The sequence below is a fragment of the Urocampus carinirostris genome, chromosome 14, assembly GCF_059441175.1.
Source record: "Urocampus carinirostris isolate Australia breed hairy pipefish chromosome 14, RoL_Ucar_1.0, whole genome shotgun sequence".
Taxonomy (NCBI): Eukaryota; Metazoa; Chordata; class Actinopteri; order Syngnathiformes; family Syngnathidae; genus Urocampus; species Urocampus carinirostris.
This window is the reverse complement of record NC_142362.1, coordinates 1,613,513-1,630,100: the sequence shown is the minus strand read 5'-3', so window position 1 is coordinate 1,630,100 and position 16,588 is coordinate 1,613,513. Positions and strand designations below refer to the sequence as shown.

The 16,588-nt window shown below is 38.9% G+C and overlaps 1 protein-coding gene across 2 annotated transcripts in view; it reads left to right on the top strand.

Annotated features, from left to right (window-relative positions):
* Nucleotides 1-965: 965 nt before the first annotated feature.
* Nucleotides 966-16,588, top strand: part of rnf17 (ring finger protein 17) — a 31,347-nt gene continuing 15,724 nt past the window's right edge. For both annotated transcript variants that reach the window (XM_088352513.1, XM_088352512.1), the window contains exons 1-19: nt 966-1,106; nt 4,841-4,953; nt 5,024-5,109; nt 5,826-5,898; nt 7,782-7,871; nt 7,932-8,035; nt 8,126-8,294; nt 8,966-9,042; nt 9,188-9,262; nt 9,417-9,703; nt 10,110-10,196; nt 10,994-11,152; nt 11,234-11,405; nt 11,603-11,732; nt 11,794-11,981; nt 12,232-12,361; nt 13,577-13,730; nt 14,660-14,775; nt 14,844-14,961. In XM_088352513.1, the coding sequence (XP_088208639.1) occupies nt 1,049-1,106; nt 4,841-4,953; nt 5,024-5,109; nt 5,826-5,898; nt 7,782-7,871; nt 7,932-8,035; nt 8,126-8,294; nt 8,966-9,042; nt 9,188-9,262; nt 9,417-9,703; nt 10,110-10,196; nt 10,994-11,152; nt 11,234-11,405; nt 11,603-11,732; nt 11,794-11,981; nt 12,232-12,361; nt 13,577-13,730; nt 14,660-14,775; nt 14,844-14,961 (2,386 nt within the window). In that variant the 5' untranslated portion in view covers nt 966-1,048. The remainder of the gene's footprint in view (nt 1,107-4,840; nt 4,954-5,023; nt 5,110-5,825; nt 5,899-7,781; nt 7,872-7,931; nt 8,036-8,125; nt 8,295-8,965; nt 9,043-9,187; nt 9,263-9,416; nt 9,704-10,109; nt 10,197-10,993; nt 11,153-11,233; nt 11,406-11,602; nt 11,733-11,793; nt 11,982-12,231; nt 12,362-13,576; nt 13,731-14,659; nt 14,776-14,843; nt 14,962-16,588) is intronic.

The window sequence follows — 16,588 nt, the reverse complement described above, 5'->3', positions numbered from 1 at the left end:
TGATCATATTTCTTCTAGTATTTTTGTAGTATTACTGTAGTTGTATTTTTGTAATATTTCTAGGGCAATATTTTTTAGTTGTATTTTGTCTTCTAGTATCACTGTCGTAGTATTTCTGTAGTATTTCCATAGTATTTATTTTTCTTTTTAGAATGAAAGCAAAAAAAAAACATATGAGGTTGCTGTTTTTAAGCACTACATTTGATATTGAGTTTTGTAGTTATTTTGTAGTATTTTTGTTGTATTTCTTTCAGTAGATGTAATTTTGTTGAAGACACACAAAAAATATGTTTTTATAAGTAGCCCTATATTGACTAAGGTCAGAATATTTGTAACCAGTTTTGTTTGGATGGCCGGATTACAGTTTAAAGTCGCTTAGTATTAAAAGTTTAAATGAGTAAAAGTTCCCTGGAGAGTGAAAAATATGTTCCATTAGTATTTGATATTTATTCATTTTGTGCAGGGTATAAAATCTAATATATACTGAACAAAGTAGCTTTTTACTTTTCCTCAATGTTCTCTTCTTTTGTGCTCCATTTTCATTTTTTCTATTCCTTTATTTCTTATTTTGTTCCCTTTCCCCTGGCTTTTTCATTATTTTTCATGCTTTGTTATTATCTGTTTATTTTTCTCTCTTTTTACCGTTTTTTAAATATATATTTTTCTTTTGTTTTTCTTTTTTCATTCATTCTTTTCAGCCCTCACTACGACATCCAGTTTACTTTGGGTGGGCAGAGTCTTTCTGTAAGTGGGCACTGCCCACCACCGTACTTACTTCCCTGGTTTGAACTTTTATAACAAATTAAAGGAAATTAATCTTTGGATATTTTACTCAACGATTCGGTCGATTGGCGAATCTTCTGAATTTCTCAAATTTTAACTCATTATTTAAAGACGTATTTTTTTAATTAATATTGTCACTTTTGGCCCTCCGTACGCAGGTACACTGCGTCTAATTTAGGTCACGTGACGTTCCACTTACTGAAAACTAAACGAGGGTTTTGACCTTGGAGAGGAAATTACTGAGGTCATATTCGACAAAACTACAATGGAACAAGACAATGCAATCTTGTGCTACCTCTGCGAAAATGCATACACTTTGCAAGGTATATTTATCCACTTCACTCTTTTTAACAAACTACGAACCAATGCTAATTGGCTAGCTAACACCGGGCTAGCTAATTCAAACCGGAAGCATGGATTTTAATTTATTAGTATTTTTTATTAGTTCAGCGAAATGTTTTTTTTTCCTTCATGACGGGCATGACAAACGCAATGTTATATTTGTATATTTTATTAGGTGGTTTTAAAAATCGCGCTGATGCAAACGAGGTATAGCGTCACCATGGTCGGGATGTTTTGGACTTAAAATTCCACAAGATAATTATATAGAGTATTTATTCGTTGTTTTATAACTGAAACAATTGTACTCTTGGTTTATCATGCTATAAATAGGTTTTTTTTTTATTTAAAAAACGAAAATGCAACATAGGGGGAAAGTGACTCAGCAATTTTACGCCCGAGTCAAGTTCGAATAGTCCATTGCGCATGCGCGTGATTTGAATGGTTGGTGCACTAAGTACAGTGGGACCTTGGTTATCGCGGTTAATGGGAACCAAAGCCCCCCGCGATAAGTGAAAATCCACGAAGTAGCGGCGCACCTTCAAAAAAAATAAATAAATAAAATAAAATTATATATATATATATATATATATATATACTTTTTTTAATTAATTAATTTTTAGACCCGGTTAATGGGGACCAAAACCACCCGCAAAAAGTGAAGATCTGCGAAGTAGCGACGCCCCCTCAAAAAAAAAAAAAAATATATATATCACATCTCATTATCTGCACCGCTTATCCTTATTAGGGTCGCGGGGGGGCTGGAGCCCATCCCAGCCATCTCCGGGCAGGGGACACCCTGAACTGGTTGCCAGCCAATCGCAGCTGCAAATCACATTACGGTAGTTGCTATTTTCATATAACGATCTAAAGGAACAGTTTGTGTAATTAAATGCCTACTATTGGTACAAACTATTTCATTTAGTAAAAAAAAACATTGATTTGAATATTATGTTTGTTTATTTTAAATTTAAAAACAGAAATCATAGTGTGTATGTGTATTTCTTATGCATAGAGGAATTCCTACTTAGGTCGCCGCCATGTTTGTTAGTGTCTTGTTTTATTGTTGTGGCACTGGTTTTTGTTCGTTTTAGACAACAGTGTCATCTAGTCAGTGTTCTGGTTTGCCCGCGTCCCTGCGTCCTAGACGCATTATTTTTGCTGGGGACGCACCGTCTCAAATCAACGTGGGTCACCGGGACGCCACTTTTTTGACACAAAATTGTCACTCTAATTTTTTTAGCAAAGATTTACCGCACTCCAAATTTTCGTGAGGCAGATCCGCTTTTGTTGTTTTGGTCTCGCGGTTCAAGTTTTCGTCTGCATGCCGATCTCCAGTTCGAGTTGTGCAGTGAAAGTGTCTTTCTTTTTAGAGAACCGGCTTTTTTGTCTCAACTCATTCAAGAGAGCCGGTGTTATGCCGAGAAATGCATCCCTGCCGAGATTTGGATCCCCTAGCTACTATCACCACTTTGACCTGGTTTTATCTCACTTTTATCTCACTTTTCGGGAATGTAATGGCGAACATATTACCAAAACCACATTGTCTTGCATTTGTTGGAAATGTAATACAACTTAAACCATTCCGTCTTTGTTGTGAACGTAATCGAACGGTAATGCACACCGTATATAAATCACTTTTGAGAACTGTTATGCACTCTACCATAAAGCTTATTTCAACATAATAAGCTTTATGGTAGAGTGCATAACAGTTTCAATACGAGCGATTTGAGTAGAAAAAGGCAAAGTAAACATGTTACCTGCTCAAAAGTGATTTATATACGGTGTGCATTACCGTTCGATTGCATTCACAACAAATACAAAGAAGGAATGGTTTAAGTTTGATTACATTCCCAACAAATGCAAGACGAAGTGGTTTTGGTGATATGTTCGCCATCACCATCCATCCATCCATTGTCTTCCGCTTATCCGAGGTCGGGTCGCGGGGGCAGCAGCGTTAAAAGGGAAGCCCAGACGTCCCTATCCCCAGCCACCTCCTCCAGCTCATCCGACGGGACCCCGAGGCGTTCCCAAGCCAGCCGAAAGACATAGTCTCTCCAACGTGTCCTGGGCCGCCCCCGGGGCCTCCTGCCGGTGGGACATGCCCGGAACACCTCCCGAGGGAGGCGTCCAGGAGGCATCCTTATTAGATGCCCGAGCCACCTCAACTGGCTCCTCTCAATGCGGAGGAGCAGTGGCTCTACACCGAGTCCCTCCCGGATGACTGAAATTCTCACCTTATCTCTAAGAGAGAACCAAGCCACCCTGCGGAGGAAACTCATTTCGGCCACTTGTATCCGGGATCGAGTTCTTTCGGTCATGACCCAAAGTTCATGACCATAGGTGAGGGTAGGAACGTAGATCGACCGGTAGATCGAGAGCTTTGCCTTTCGGCTCAGCTCCCTCTTCACCACGACGGACCGGTACAGGGTCCGAATGACGGCAGACGCTGCACCGACCCGTCTGTCGATCTCCCGTTCCATCCTACCCTCACTCGTGAACAAGACCCCAAGATACTTGAACTCCTCCACTTGGGGCAAGACCTCCTCCCCGACCCGGAGGGAGCATACCACCCTTTTCCGACTGAGAGCCATGGCCTCGGACTTGGAGGTGCTGATCCCCATCCCGGCCGCTTCACACTCGGCTGCGAATCGCTCCAGCGAGAGCTGAAGATCACGGGCTGAGGAAGCCAACAGCACCACGTCATCTGCAAAAAGCAGTGACGCAATGCTGAGGCCCCCAAACCGGACTCCATCCCCGCCAAGGCTGCGCCTAGAAATTCTGTCCATAAAAGTTATGAACAGAATCGATGACAAAGGGCAGCCCTGGCGGAGCCCAACCCTCACCGGGAACGAATCCGACTTACTGCCGGCAATGCGGACCAGACTCTGGCACCGGGCATACAGGGACCGCACAGCCCGGATAAGACTGTGCGGTACCCCATACTCCCGAAGCACCCCCCACAGGGCCTCCCGAGGAACACGGTCGAACGCCTTCTCCAAGTCCACAAAACACATGTAGACCGGACAGGCAAACTCCCATGCACCCTCAAAGACCCTGAAGAGTGTATAGAGCTGGTCCAGTGTTCGCCATCACATTCCCGAAAAGTGATATAAAACGAGGTAAAAGTAGTGATAGTAGCTTAGGGGATGCAAATCTCGGCAGGGATGCATTTCTCGGCATAACACCGGCTCTCCAACGGCTCACTTGCTTTGATGCATTATATTACAAATGATGATGTTGTATAAAGAAGTTAAGTAAAAAAGGAAGTATAAAAGGAGGAAAAAGACAGGTTTGTGGTGATCCCTTTTAATCAGTATATTACCAACAATAATTGAATGCAGAAAATGAATGCATAATTTGAATAAGAAAATGTATTATTCTACTGAATTCTGTTTGCATGTATTTTTCATCATGTCAAGCAACTCAGTATCTCACAACAAAATATGAATTAACAAGATATATGATATGACAAAACACATGTACAATACAACATGTTAAACTATATAAATAAACACGTTTGGGAAAAAAAAAATGGTGTAAGATTATTTTCTGTTTTGTAAGGGAAAATGCAACATTTTGTAAGGTCATGGAGCCCTGGAGCGCGACAAGTATGTCATTATTATAACAGCTGGAATGCACGCAGCCATTGTGATATATTCTATCGCAAAACTGTGATTCATACTTCAATCTAACAAAACGTTTTTTACCCACTCAGAAAATGAAGCAGAGGAGAATCTTCCCCGCACACTTAAATGCAGTCACATCTACTGCACGTCCTGCCTCCAGTCCATGGAATTGGAAAATGCCATTAAGTGTCCTGAGTGTGAGGTATAGTCACCTTACTAATTTTTGAACCGTGCACGTTGTCCGAACTTTTGAATAAAGGTCTTCTGCACAGGTGGAATCGGTCCTCCCTGGGGAGGGTGTGTTTGGACTGCCAGAAGACCCGCACATTATTGGCCTCATCTATACCAAAATGATAAGGTATGGCTTGTCAGGTTTGTAATTTCAGTTTTTTTACTTGTACATGCTGCAACCATTTTTGGGGTGTCGTTTGTTTTTTTTTGTTTTTTTTAAAGATATGTGTATTTTGGAGTCAATTTATTTTTTTAAGACAGAAAATATGCCTTTTTTTAAGGGACAATGTGTAATAGTTCACTCCTAAAGGTCGCTACATGTGTAATAATTCTTTTTTGAAAACAATTATGAATTCAAAGATATGCCAAAAAATGTCGTTTTTTTTTTTTTTTTAAAGATATGTGTATTTTGGAGACAATTTATTTTTTTAAGAAAGAAATGCGCCTTTTTTTAAGGGACAATGTGTAATAGTTCACTCCTAGAAATTCAGATTCAGATATACTTTATTGTCATTAATGTACACATGTAAACAGAACGAAATGTCGATACATCTGACCCGCACAGTTTCCTTGAATATACAGATTTAAATATTTAGTATTGAGTTGAAGTATTGAAATACTAAATAATTATAGCTATGAGCACTATACAGTAGTGCAAGAGGAGGAGCTGAACGGATGTGGAAAATTGGCTGTCAGGTAGATAACAGGTCTCTACATGTATAATAATTTTGTTTAACAAACAATTATGAATTCAAAGATATGCCAAAAAATATATTATATATATATATATATATTATATATATATATATATATATATATATATATATATTCTCTTCCTTTCAGGTCAGCCAAATCAAATAGTCGCGGGAGAGTCTTATTGTCTGACCCTGATCAAAAACCCAAGGATGCTGAGCAGGTATTTTTGCTTTCAATTTCATTTGGATGTGCTTTGTTTACATTAGGAGTCACCGACCTTTTGAAGCTGAGAGCCACTATTTTGGGACTTAAAATTTGACTTTACTTAACTGTAACCATGTTACAATTATGTTATTACCAGGTTGGATTTTTTTTTTTTAGCAGTAGGTTAAAATAAATTTAGACAACCACTACTTTTAGACAACCCTGTATGAAGATCATCCTAATATTTTATTCCTGCAGTCCAAATTATTAAAATGAGATGATTTAGTCAATTTTTTCACTGCACAACTGCTATTTAAGGTCAACAAACCATAGTGCTAGAAAACATGCATAAATGATTCATTCGGAAAGAAGGAAATTATAACTTAAGGGGCTGTAGTGAATTCATGATCCCAAGGGTGAGAACCACTAGGAAAAGTATGTGTGTGTCTGTGCGTGGAGTCAAACTTTGGAACAATTACAAGAGGAGATCAAACAATGTCCAACTATTCATGTGTTCAAATTTAAATACAAAAAACATTCCTGGCGGAACACAGATGAAGAAAATCGGGTATGAGTGATACGAGAGATTGGGAATAGTGCGTCTAGAACTATGGTTAACTTTGTGTTATTTTTGCTATTGTTATATCATAACTGTTATTATTAATATTATTACAATTGTTGTTATATAATTGGTGTGTTTAATAGGGAAGATGAAGGGGTAGGGAATAAAAGCATTTGCTTCTTACTACCCCTTTTCGAACATATTATGTAAGTTTATTTTGTTGTTGAGTTATTGTTTTTGTTCCGTTTTTATTTTAATGTTAGAATAAAGTTTTCATTCATTCAAGGCCCCAAGTAATGTGCTTTTAGAAATTAAAGTCAAATTCAAAGGTTAGATGTGTCATTTGAGGTGTCCCTAAAAGAGTTGAAAGTTAAATATTTTCTCCATTAAGTATGTGTTGACGATGCCCAACTGAGTTCAAAGAACCCTGCACTGCACCTATCTATTTTTATCTTTTGTTCGGGGCGGAACACGTAGATAGAAGGAATTGGGGTTGGAGGGAGTGCTGGAGAGGGATGCCATGCTCGTTGGCGTGGGCTTTTTGTTTGTATTAATAAATGTAAAATGTAAATGGTGAGAGTACGAAAAGGCCTGCTCCAAGTAGAGTCCAAACATCAACCCAAACCCCAGGAGAGATGCGAAAAAAACGTTTATTTAATTTGCACGCATCATGAACAAGCTGACAGAGGCTGCAATAATGACACATTCCAGGAGCTTGTGGAAGCAATCAAAGAAGTTTCAAGTTCCGTACAGCTCCTTAGAAAAATTAATTTTGGAAGAAATCATCATGTCTTTAAAAAGACTGTTGATCCCAATGATTTCTCATGCCTGTTAGAAATCAAGTGTCCTAGAAAATAACAATGACCCATCACCGGTGAATCAAAATGTTTTATAATCGTCCCCAGGCTACTCAGATATTTCTAGGACGTTATAGGCAACACATTGGTGACCCCTGTTTGTTATGCTTTACTTAGGTTGGGGGACCTGAGACTATATTCAGAATTTTGAGGCTCAAAGGAAACAAAAATCCCATTGGGTTGATAATAATAATCATATTAAAAGCCTTATTTATAAAGTATTTTGCTGGACTTTGAAAGACACTTTATACTTAAACATTATAAATGCACTCACATATTTAGTTAAGCTACAAATATAACCACACTAGGGATAGTGGACGCAATCATCCTTAAAAAGTGAAGGGTGATTTGTCTTACCACAGGAAACTAACGTTAACTCCAACAAATGGGCCTTTACAGGTTAATCAGCCTTACTTCAATATTAGAAGAATGCCAAGCTGGTATTTAATATTGGATGTCTTTGTTCTATCTTTTCCTTAGCCGGCTCACCCTGAGATGAGCGACAGAGTTTTGGATGAAGCTCTGGCCACCGCAGCGGAAAATCTGGCCAAGCTGGATCAACTTCACCAAGTGATATACAGCATCGTGTAAAACATCCATTCCATGCTGTTCATTTTTCTTTATCTGCAGATTTTAACTTCAGGGCTTGTCGAGCAAGTGCAAAAAGAGCAATCCCGACTGAAAACTGAGATTTCCCATGCTACTGACAGGGCCATATACGCCATCAAAAAGTGGTACGACTGTTGGAAATACTACCTTGACAAATGTTCGGACCTTTTTTTTTTGCTAATCTATAAACGTGTTATTTTGTGTGTGTGCCAAAGGCGAGACACACAGTTGAATAAGCTCAGTGGATTGGATGTTCACTTCTTCAGCACCCACTTTGAAGTGTGTAAAGTCAAGGCAATGATTGGCAAGCTGGAGAATGCAAAGCAGAAAGTCAAGAAGGTGCGGTCTCAGCCCATCCTGAAGCAGTACAGCAACTGGCAACAGGTGGGTGATGTTCAAATCTTTCCTAGCAAAAGGATTGGAAAACTATTGAGGCAACATGATCATCTTTTGTAATGGGTGTACCCCTTAGTGTCTTTGGTCAATGGGACTTTTCCTGATATTAAGATTAGGTAGGGGTGAAGGACTACAACAAGATCGGGATAATAAAAATTGGTCTCAACATTTCTGAGGCCTATTCTGTTCCTGCAGTCCCCTGTCTGAGTTTAGCACATATTCCCTCTAACTCAGTAGCTAGCCACATGAATGAACATGATTGCTTTGGTGGCTAGCTTCCCATTGCTGCTAGCATTACTGTAGGAGTTAAATCTGAACAATTTATTGGCTATTTCCAGTTTAGCAAACCTTAACTGTTAATGCTACCATTGCAGACACAGCCGATAGGCACTGATGCTAAAATTTCGATGAAACATAAACCCTGTCCAGAAAATAGGTCAGTGAAACTTTTCCTAAAATATTAGCTTTTTTCCTTCTAGTAAAATTATATTTAAAAAGAGAAATTGTTAGAGATTGGCTAATAAGTTGCAACCTTTTGTCTCAAATAGTGAAAAATCAATAGTGTAATTTTGTTCTTAAAGCGTTGTCATATTTGCCTTATCATCCACACCGAGAATTAGGTAAAGGATAAAATTGTTCACATTATGTTTGTGTAATAGACTTTGAAGACTCTGCAGGAGCCTGTGGACGACCAGTTCTTTAACCTAAAATGCATCACCATGGGCTGCGGAATGAGGTTTGTAACTTTGTGAGAATTATGAACCGTACAAAAAAGTTCATACTAAAAAATAATCACAATTTTCATTGTTCATTTGAAAAAGTAATATGTAGAGGGGAGTTCACATTTAAATCTAACAATGAACTGTATGTGTTTGGTGCAGCGTCCTTTCCAAGTCCCAGTTTCTGAACGAAAGTGTAGAGTTGGTTTTGAAGCTAGATGTAAGCAAGACCAACAAGTAAGTGTATTATATATTTGTTTTGAAATATACAAGAGAAGTCTACAGGCCATGAACCTTTTTTTACTGATCTAGAGAGCTTTGTTAAAAATGGTATCATCAAGTTGTCACCTTTTTAAATTGATATTTTTTCTTTCTTTCTGTGATTGTCTAGCCTTTCTGCAATGCCACCGCATTTCCATCAACCCAGCGGCTTTTTCCCGCAACCTGATTGGCACAGTCAAGTTGAATCCTCAGACAGCATCTGCCACAGCCAAGCCAAGACCCCGCTGAGGGGAAAAAGCCCAAGAAGAAACAGCCCGAGTAGAAGGAGGTCAACTTCTCACTGCCATTCTCCAAATGGGGCACCTTCCAGCAACTGGTATCACGACAAGACTTCCACTGATAACGCAACTCCTGATGTTATCATTGAAGAATTGATAGAGGTGGAGAAGCAATACAGTATGTCAAGTTTTTCTTTGAAAGATTTAATTATCTAATTTGTCAAAATTGTAATTAAGAATGAGCAATGTTGCATAACTTTAATCTTAAAATTAACATGTTAGATTTTGTAACAAAATAATTTATGGAAATTCCATCCATCCATCCAATATCTGCACCGCTTATCCTCAGTAGGGTTGCAGGTCTGCTGTAGCCCATCCCAGCTATATTCGGGCAATTTATGAAAATGAATTTAAAAAATACACAAGAAATGCAAAACATATTGTGTTTATTTGAATTGTCAACTGCTGTTTATCTGATGAACTACTCACCAAAAATATGCTTATGTGTGCCATAAATTGATATCTGTATCAATTGGCTTGCAGAAATGAAGTTTTGGCGATATGATCCGATTTTTTTTCTGCAGGTGCCCCTCCCACTGGTCCTGAGTTGGCCAAGGATAGGCATGGATCACGCAGGAGAGGACGCTCTCAATTAGCAATGAGGAGAAATGGTATGAAACCTTTTATTTTAACAATTGAACTTGTATAACTTTCACATTTTTTCTTGAGCAACTCATAACCGATGGAAATTTTAGGGCAGATGATACCAATTTCTATATTTGTCAGACAAAAAAAATACATAAAAATAATCTCACTTTAAAGTTGGGGTGCATCATTTGAAGTGTCCCGAAAAGTTGAAAGTAGAATAGACTCTCTATCAAGTATGTGCTAACAATGCCCAACTGAGAGTCCTTTTTTTTCCTGCCGCGCTTATCTGCTTTTATCTAACTTTTAGCAAAGCTGATTGGGGTGGAACACATTAGTTTGGAGGAATTAGGGGTGGGGTGGTGGATGTGGTGTGGATGCTAATTTCATGCCTGTCCTGCAGTTTATTTTTGGTTTCTATTTGTTAGTGTAGCATGAAAATAGTTGAGTTAAGAAAAGACCTGTTTCAAGTACAGTCCAAATACCAACCAAACCTCGAGACAAATGAAAAAGAAGTTTATTTGAGCGTGTTTAAGAAATATACACACTTGCCCGTGTAACATGGAGCTTGAAATAGGCTGCAAGGATAACACAAGCCAGGAGAGGGCCAGCGCGAGTAGAAAGGTCCAAATTCCATACAGCTCCTTTAACAGGCATAACTCTGAACTGTTTTGCAAAAGTATTGTGGAAACATGGACAGGTTTTAAAGGAATATTCTCTTATGCCAAGATCCACAGCCAATTGATTAGCCAGGTCTTAAGTTATCGCATGTGGCTAAAACTTATAATTCATGTTGAAATGGAAAGGTGCCTTTTTTCCTCAGTTCCTCAGTGGGTGATGGTGACTCACGTGGTCAACCCCACTGACTTCTACGTACATTACGTGGCTACAAAGGGGGAGACTGACCTTCTTTCCAAGGAGATCAACATCTTTTGCACAACGGAAACCAGTTTCTTCTCCGCTGCTGACGAAGTGCAAACCGGTGTGTGTGCTTTTATTTCGACCAATGATGGATGAATGTCGAATAATGTCGAAAATAAGCATAAGTCTTGTTCCATTTAAGGCTCCATGGTTTTGGCTAAAGGAAATGACGGCCTGTGGTGCCGCACTAAGGTGATTTCGCTCATCCAAACTGCCAAGGAGAACAGTGTGCAAGTCTGTCCTGTTGAGCAACTTAGTCAGATCTGCGTCTTCTTCCCTGACTACGGCTTCACCAAGTCTATAACAATTGAAAGGTAAACTCACGCCTCCATAAGTGGGCAAGGATCAATGGAAAACACTATTTCTCTGACATAATCACTAGTCATCTTAATTTTTAATACTTTCGATCACTGGGAAACGGCGACCCTGCCTTACCGCGGTTTCACGTCTTTCCTTTCCTGTTGTGATGCTAGAAAATAAGTTTGTTTTCTCCATCACTCCCATTTTGCAGGGATGCCTCAAGCACTGTGCCCTCTATGGATGTGGTGAAAAACTACCTTAGGAAAATAAACCCAGAGTTGAGCCAGTATGACCCTCAGGCCATCCGATGTTCCCTCAAGGGCTTGGTCCCCTATGACCTGGTAAAACAGTTTGCTGAATGTCACCCTTCTAATTTCATCCTTAACGTTAGCTTGTGTTCAGAAAAAGGGCTGGGACAAAGAGGCTCAGACTGCGTTCTGCGAAGTGGTGGGTTCTTGCGCTGTCAAAATGAGTTCATTCGGTAAAGAAAGAGATTCCCTGTTGGTGGACCTTCATAAAACTCCTATTGGACCATCCTGCAATGATCCCATTTCCATACGGGATTATCTGGTGTTCAATGAAGTGGCCAGGTACTGCTTTTTGAAACTGATTTCAAAGCACTGACTTTTATTACCCACCACTAAAATGCGCTTCATATAAATGGATTACTGCACCAACAAGCTGCAACTGAACATTTGCTACTCTATAGCGATTTGCATCTATCCATATAATTTACAGCACATTTATTTTATTCAACCACGAAACACATGAGAAGCATTTTGCTGCCCACACATATAGTAAATGTTATTTCTTTAACAAATTATATTACGCCTCCGTCAGGTACTACTATCCGATGAAGCCAATCGTGAAGCCGCTCAATTACTACTCTGCTGCCCTGCCCAAAATCCACACAGAGCACAACGCAGTGGTGACGCATATCAACAGCCCCGGTGATTTCTACATTCAGCTGGTACTGAAAACACAAATAAACATAATTGTTTTGACCTTGTTACATCACTCATCGAAAAGTCTAAATCCTGCAGTGAAAAAATGTAACGTTGCCCTTTGTAAAAAGTTATCCTATGTGCTCGTTTAAAATGCTTCAATTTGAACACAATGATTCCAGTGTTTCTCTTTGTGAGACCCGGGTGGGTGGACAGAATACAAGGGTCCGGGGGTGTCTGGGGACATGCCCCAAGCACTGATTCAGCTTCTTCTGTCAGTGATAGACAATGCACAAATTTGTTAGTAAGATGTTTCAGTGCTATATTTCGTATGTTTAAGGTTCATACAAGTATGTTTAAGGCTTGTATAAGTAACCTCAATTGTTTTAAAAACTGAAAAATAAACTTGATGAAATAATAAGCTCTATAACGTTACAAAGTAGGCTGAATGATAAACCATAGTACTGAAAAACAATGCTGCACATTAGGCGTTGACATTATGTGGTCTGTGAAGTCCTTTGATACTCTTTGTGATTAAGGGCGTCACAAATAAACATGAATTGACTATAAAGATAAATAAAGTTAAGTTTAACTTACTTATGGAAGAGTTAGGCGACTTTCTCATACCTGGTAAAAAGTGATCCAACCATTTTCTCAACCGCATCAAGCTTTCCTATTCCACTTTCATTTTAAAAGAAACTGCTCGACTCTTATTTAAGCTTTTCACGAACCATATCGAATGGATGCATGAGGTATCAAACAATAAAAACGTAAACGTTCTTAGCGTGCTAGAGATACCTTGCAGTGTGTACACGCACAATAAACCCGGAAGTAGAAGCCGGATTTCTTCTTCAGGCTGAAATGCTGGGTGACCTCTCACAGCGCCACCACACGCCGGTAGCGGCGTAAAGAAGCACTACAGTAATGTCCTGTTGTCGGAAAAAGGTGCACACCAAACAAAATCTCACAGCGATGTCCGGATATTTTTCGAAAAATGTTCGCATCTTCGTATCTTTCCAGTTTTTTTTAAGTCGAATAGTTATAAGTAGGGGAATGTCTGTAATTGACCAAAAGTGAGTGAGAGGACAATTTTTTCTTTCATTATTTTAATGCAAGTTTGAGACCCTAGCGGGGACCAATGAGACCTAGACAACTGCCAGGGTTTTTATATAGTGTGGGAAACCCTGGATTCATAAGTGATTATCCCTCATCCTTAGATTCCTAATGTGTTATCTCAACAGACTGACAACATGGAGTCTTTGTTGCTGAAAAAACAACTTGAGGAGTGCTACAATACCGAGAGCGAAGAAGATCTTGCGGTCTACTGCCCCGTCCTAGGACAAGCCTGCGTAGCCCGTTTCGAAAAAAATACATGGTGCAGAGCCGAGGTCATAGGTAAAGACGTTAATATCCTGATCCTAGTTCCAATCATCGCGTTGGCTTTGAAGACTTTAATTTTTAGGACGAATGAATGCAAACTTTATTCGAACATTAAAATAAAAACAGAACAAAACAATAACACAACAACAAAATAATATTACATGATATATCCGAAAAGGGGTAGTCAGAAGCAAATGCTTATATCCCCTACCCCTTCATCTTCCCTATTAAATACACCAATTATATAACAACAATGGTAATAATATTAATAATAACAGTTATGATATAACAATAGCGACAATAACAACAAAGTTCTAGACGCACTATTCACAATCTCTCATATCACTCATACCCGATTTTCTTCATCTCTATTCCGCCAGGAATGTTTTTTTTTGTATTTAAATTTGAACACGTGAATAGTTGGACATTGTTTGATCTCGTTTGTAAATTTTTCCAAAGTTTGACTCCACACACAGACACCCACATACTTTTCCTAGCGGTTCTCACCTTTGGGATTATCAATTCACTATAGCCCCTTAATTTATAATTTCCTTCTTTCCGAATGAATCATTTATGGATATTTTCTGGCACTATGTTTTTGTTGACCTTAAATAGCAGTTGTGCAGTGAAAGATTTTACTAAATCATCTAGTTGTAATAATTTGGACTGCAGGAATAAAATATTAGTGTGATCTCGATATCCTACCCTATGTATGGTTATAATTGCACGATTGTCTGAAGGCTTCCAGGCCACCTTCCTACCAATTATTGCATGAATTAGGATTTTAAGAATGTGATTACAAAAAGGAAAAAAAATGACATTCTTGTCTGGACCCAAACCCATTTCAGAGCGATCGTACCCATGCCTATGTCTTAGCCATGAAAATGGAGTAATGCATGAATAAAGTGATTATAGTTGTCTGTTACGTGTGTTTCATTTTAAAGGTCATACAGGCGACAGAAAGGTGGAGGTGGTCTACATCGACTCGGGACTTAAGACGACGGTGTTGGTCAACGACTTAAGAAAAATAAAAGATGAATTCCTATCCCTGCCAGCATTGGTAAACAGTGCTCATTTAACCATTCTGTGTAGTGTATACTGCGATTGACTCGTCCTTGTATCAAATAGGCGATCAACTGCTGCCTATCAGACGTGCTTCCTCCGATTGGAGAGAAATGGAGCGATACTTGCGTGGAGCGCTTCTCCGCCCTTGCTCTTGAAAAATCTTTCACTCTTGTGGTCACAGGTAAAGTGGATTTTAAAAAGATATCAATTGTGCTAATCCATCCCTGTCTTGAATTGTGGAAAAAGGGATGTTAATAAACAAACATATTGTAAATGTTAAGTGTGTTACACACTCATAAAATATTTCTAGAATTAATAGTTATAAGGAAAATGTGTGAACCGATACCACTCATTTTCAAAGGCCGATATCAGCCTGTAGATCACGGATCTGGAATCCTTTTGACCCATAGAGTCATAATATCAAAATATTTAAGACACATTTTAGCAGAATACCCAAACTCATTCCAGACAAAATCTAGTTTTTCAGAGCATTCTTTTTCATTGTGTGACAATAGCTAATTTGATCAAATTTATATAGAATAGAATATAGAATATACCTTTATTGTCATTGTTACAAAATGGATTAACATATCGTGACAACGAAATTGGGCATGACACTCCAGTTTTACACATTCACAGTGAGGTATGAGCCAAGAAGATAAAGGAACAGAGAAGATAAGGTTATAAAACAAGGGGGATAAGGCTATAGTTATAATTGACATGGTATTTACACAAGAAATGTCGGCATGTGGGATGTTACATACAGTGTTATCGTTAAAACCTTGGTATCGTAAGGGTTGTGCAATATTGCATTGGTGCAAAGTCATCATAGTGCAAAAAAAATAGTCAGCATATGCATTGGTGCAAACATAGACATCATAGTGCAGAAAAAGGAAATGGTCAGACATTGTGCAAGGTGAGCAGTAAACGTAGTGCAGTCGACATGTGCAAGAACATAGACATGAGTACCATTATATTCGTATGAGGTAGTGTTGGCACGAGTTTTCAGTTTTTTTGTGCGGTGTCTGTTTTGAGCAGTGAACAAACAGTGCAGACAGCATGTATGTGAGTACCATTTTACATTCGTGTGAGTTAGTTTTTTGCAACAGTTTTCAGTTTTTTGTGCGGTGTCTGTTTAGGGTGGTAATGGCTGAAATAAGAACAATGCCAGAGCCTGTGTCCCATACAAAAAAATACACCACGTTAAACTTGTCACCCTCCAGCAATTACTTAAGATTTTGACCTTCAATTTTTTTATAATTGAGGGTTTCAAAACGAGGTGCAAGCAGAGTTGTTTTGTAAAAATGTTACAGAAAACTGCAAACAAGGATACTGACGTATTTACCTTCATTGCAGACGGCACTGGGCAGCCCATCCCTATTGCTCCACCAATCCAATTGCTCTGTGTGCTTGGCTGGCGTTTCTGGCTGTTGACAGTTTTTTCTGTGGGTTTTCATCATTATGTGTCTCAACAGTGAACCTAATTTGTCTAATGAGCTTCCATATAAAGGATTCCCTTGTGACGCACAGCCAAAACGGGGTCTGTTGGTGTGACACCTTGACTGTAAACTGTAGTGGGGAGTATAATCCTTACATACTATAGACCGAACCATTCTTACTATTAGCACTATGTCAGCTGTAGACTTGACTCTCGCTTTTTAGAATTGTATCGCTACAGATGAGATTGGCATGAGTAAATCTTTTTCTCTGAGCCATATGGATTCAAGAAAAGGCCTACGAGTCATAGGTTCCCGACCCCCACTGTAAATCCTGATATCAGATCGCACAAGGAAGATTTATAGCAAATT